We start from the raw sequence: 1,300 nt of genomic DNA, 5'->3' as shown, positions 1-1,300 counted from the left end.
ACTTGAAGGCACTCAATAACAACAACTTGGACAGGTTCCTTAACATCTTTGCATAAAACAAAAAAATATCTGTAAATGGAGATGATATTAGCTTCACAGGAATATATTCTGGTAAAGACTAAATCTGACAAGCTATAAAAAACACTTAGCATTGTGCCTGACATGTAGTAAACATGCTCAGTAAAGGTTAGCTACAATGGTGCAATGGGCTAATGTGCTGAACTGCAATGTTGATTTGAATTGCACGGTTGGCAATTCAAGCTCATCAGCCACTCCTTAGAAACCCTACACAGGGTCGATATGGATCGGAACCAATTCGACGGCATTTAATAACAACCACAACTATTAGTAGTAAGTGCTGGTAGAATAAATGTTGGATTGCTAACTACAAGGCCAGCAGTTCAAACCCACCTGTATTCATAAATACTGACAGCCTTGGAAACCTTTTACAGGGTCACTATGAATCAGAATTGAACTAAATGGCACTTTACAACAATGACTATAAGAAAGTACTGAATGAGATTATTGGTTATATCTCCTAATTTATTTAAATATCCAAGGTTAGAGGTAAAGGTGACTTTTATCTTTCTGAGACTGGAGGCTTGGGAGGAATAAAACACGGATAACTTATCTACCTCTATAATTCTGCTTTGTAGATTTTTGCAGTATTTCTAATTAAACTAGAAAGGCTTTGTTAGTACTCCATTTGTAAACTGTGAACTGCCATTATCAGTACAGGAGTTCTAGAGAAGTTTCTTGGCCATCAGGAAAGGCAAACTGATACAGAAGCGGAAATCCACTGCTCGAGTTAAAAATGAAAAAGTTTCATAGTGGTACCTCTGGCAAAAGAATCAAGAAAGAATACTGGGGAAATAAAAACATTTTTTTAATGCAATTGCTCACAGGATACACAGATTACCTTTTGGTCTGCTAAGCACATGTCTTCATTAGGCTTCTTTAGTTCCTTTGCCATTTCTAATTCTAATCTTCTTTGCTCTAGTTTACGCTCCTTATTTAACCTTTTCTCATCACGTTTTTCTTGTTTCAACCGTTCTTTTTCCTTAAAAAGAAAATCAAATCCATATAGTCTCTTTAATAATTGTATGTGTTTGGAAAAACAAAACAAAACTCTAGTCAAAATTTAAAAGGTGATCAACGTGTTACTATTTCTGTGAACAGAGTAGACTTTCTCTTAAGAGGTTTAGGAATAAACCTGGAATTATATAAAAATAATAGCTTATTTTGCTTTTCACCATTTTCATTAGTTCATACTAACTTATGGATATATACACATATATAG

The 1,300-nt window shown here is 34.5% G+C and overlaps 1 protein-coding gene across 1 annotated transcript in view; it reads right to left on the bottom strand.

Moving 5' to 3' along the window:
• BAZ2B (bromodomain adjacent to zinc finger domain, 2B) overlaps positions 1-1,300 on the bottom strand; it is a 159,875-nt gene that overhangs the window by 44,053 nt on the left and 114,522 nt on the right. The window contains exon 19 of the mRNA XM_006872029.1: positions 920-1,060. Within this exon, the coding sequence (XP_006872091.1) occupies positions 920-1,060 (141 nt within the window). The remainder of the gene's footprint in view (positions 1-919; positions 1,061-1,300) is intronic.

Source organism: Chrysochloris asiatica, unplaced genomic scaffold (genome assembly GCF_000296735.1).
Source record: "Chrysochloris asiatica unplaced genomic scaffold, ChrAsi1.0 scaffold00181, whole genome shotgun sequence".
In the NCBI taxonomy this organism is placed as follows: Eukaryota; Metazoa; Chordata; class Mammalia; order Afrosoricida; family Chrysochloridae; genus Chrysochloris; species Chrysochloris asiatica.
The sequence above is the reverse complement of the archived record's forward strand: the minus strand, read 5'-3'. Positions and strand labels throughout refer to the sequence as shown.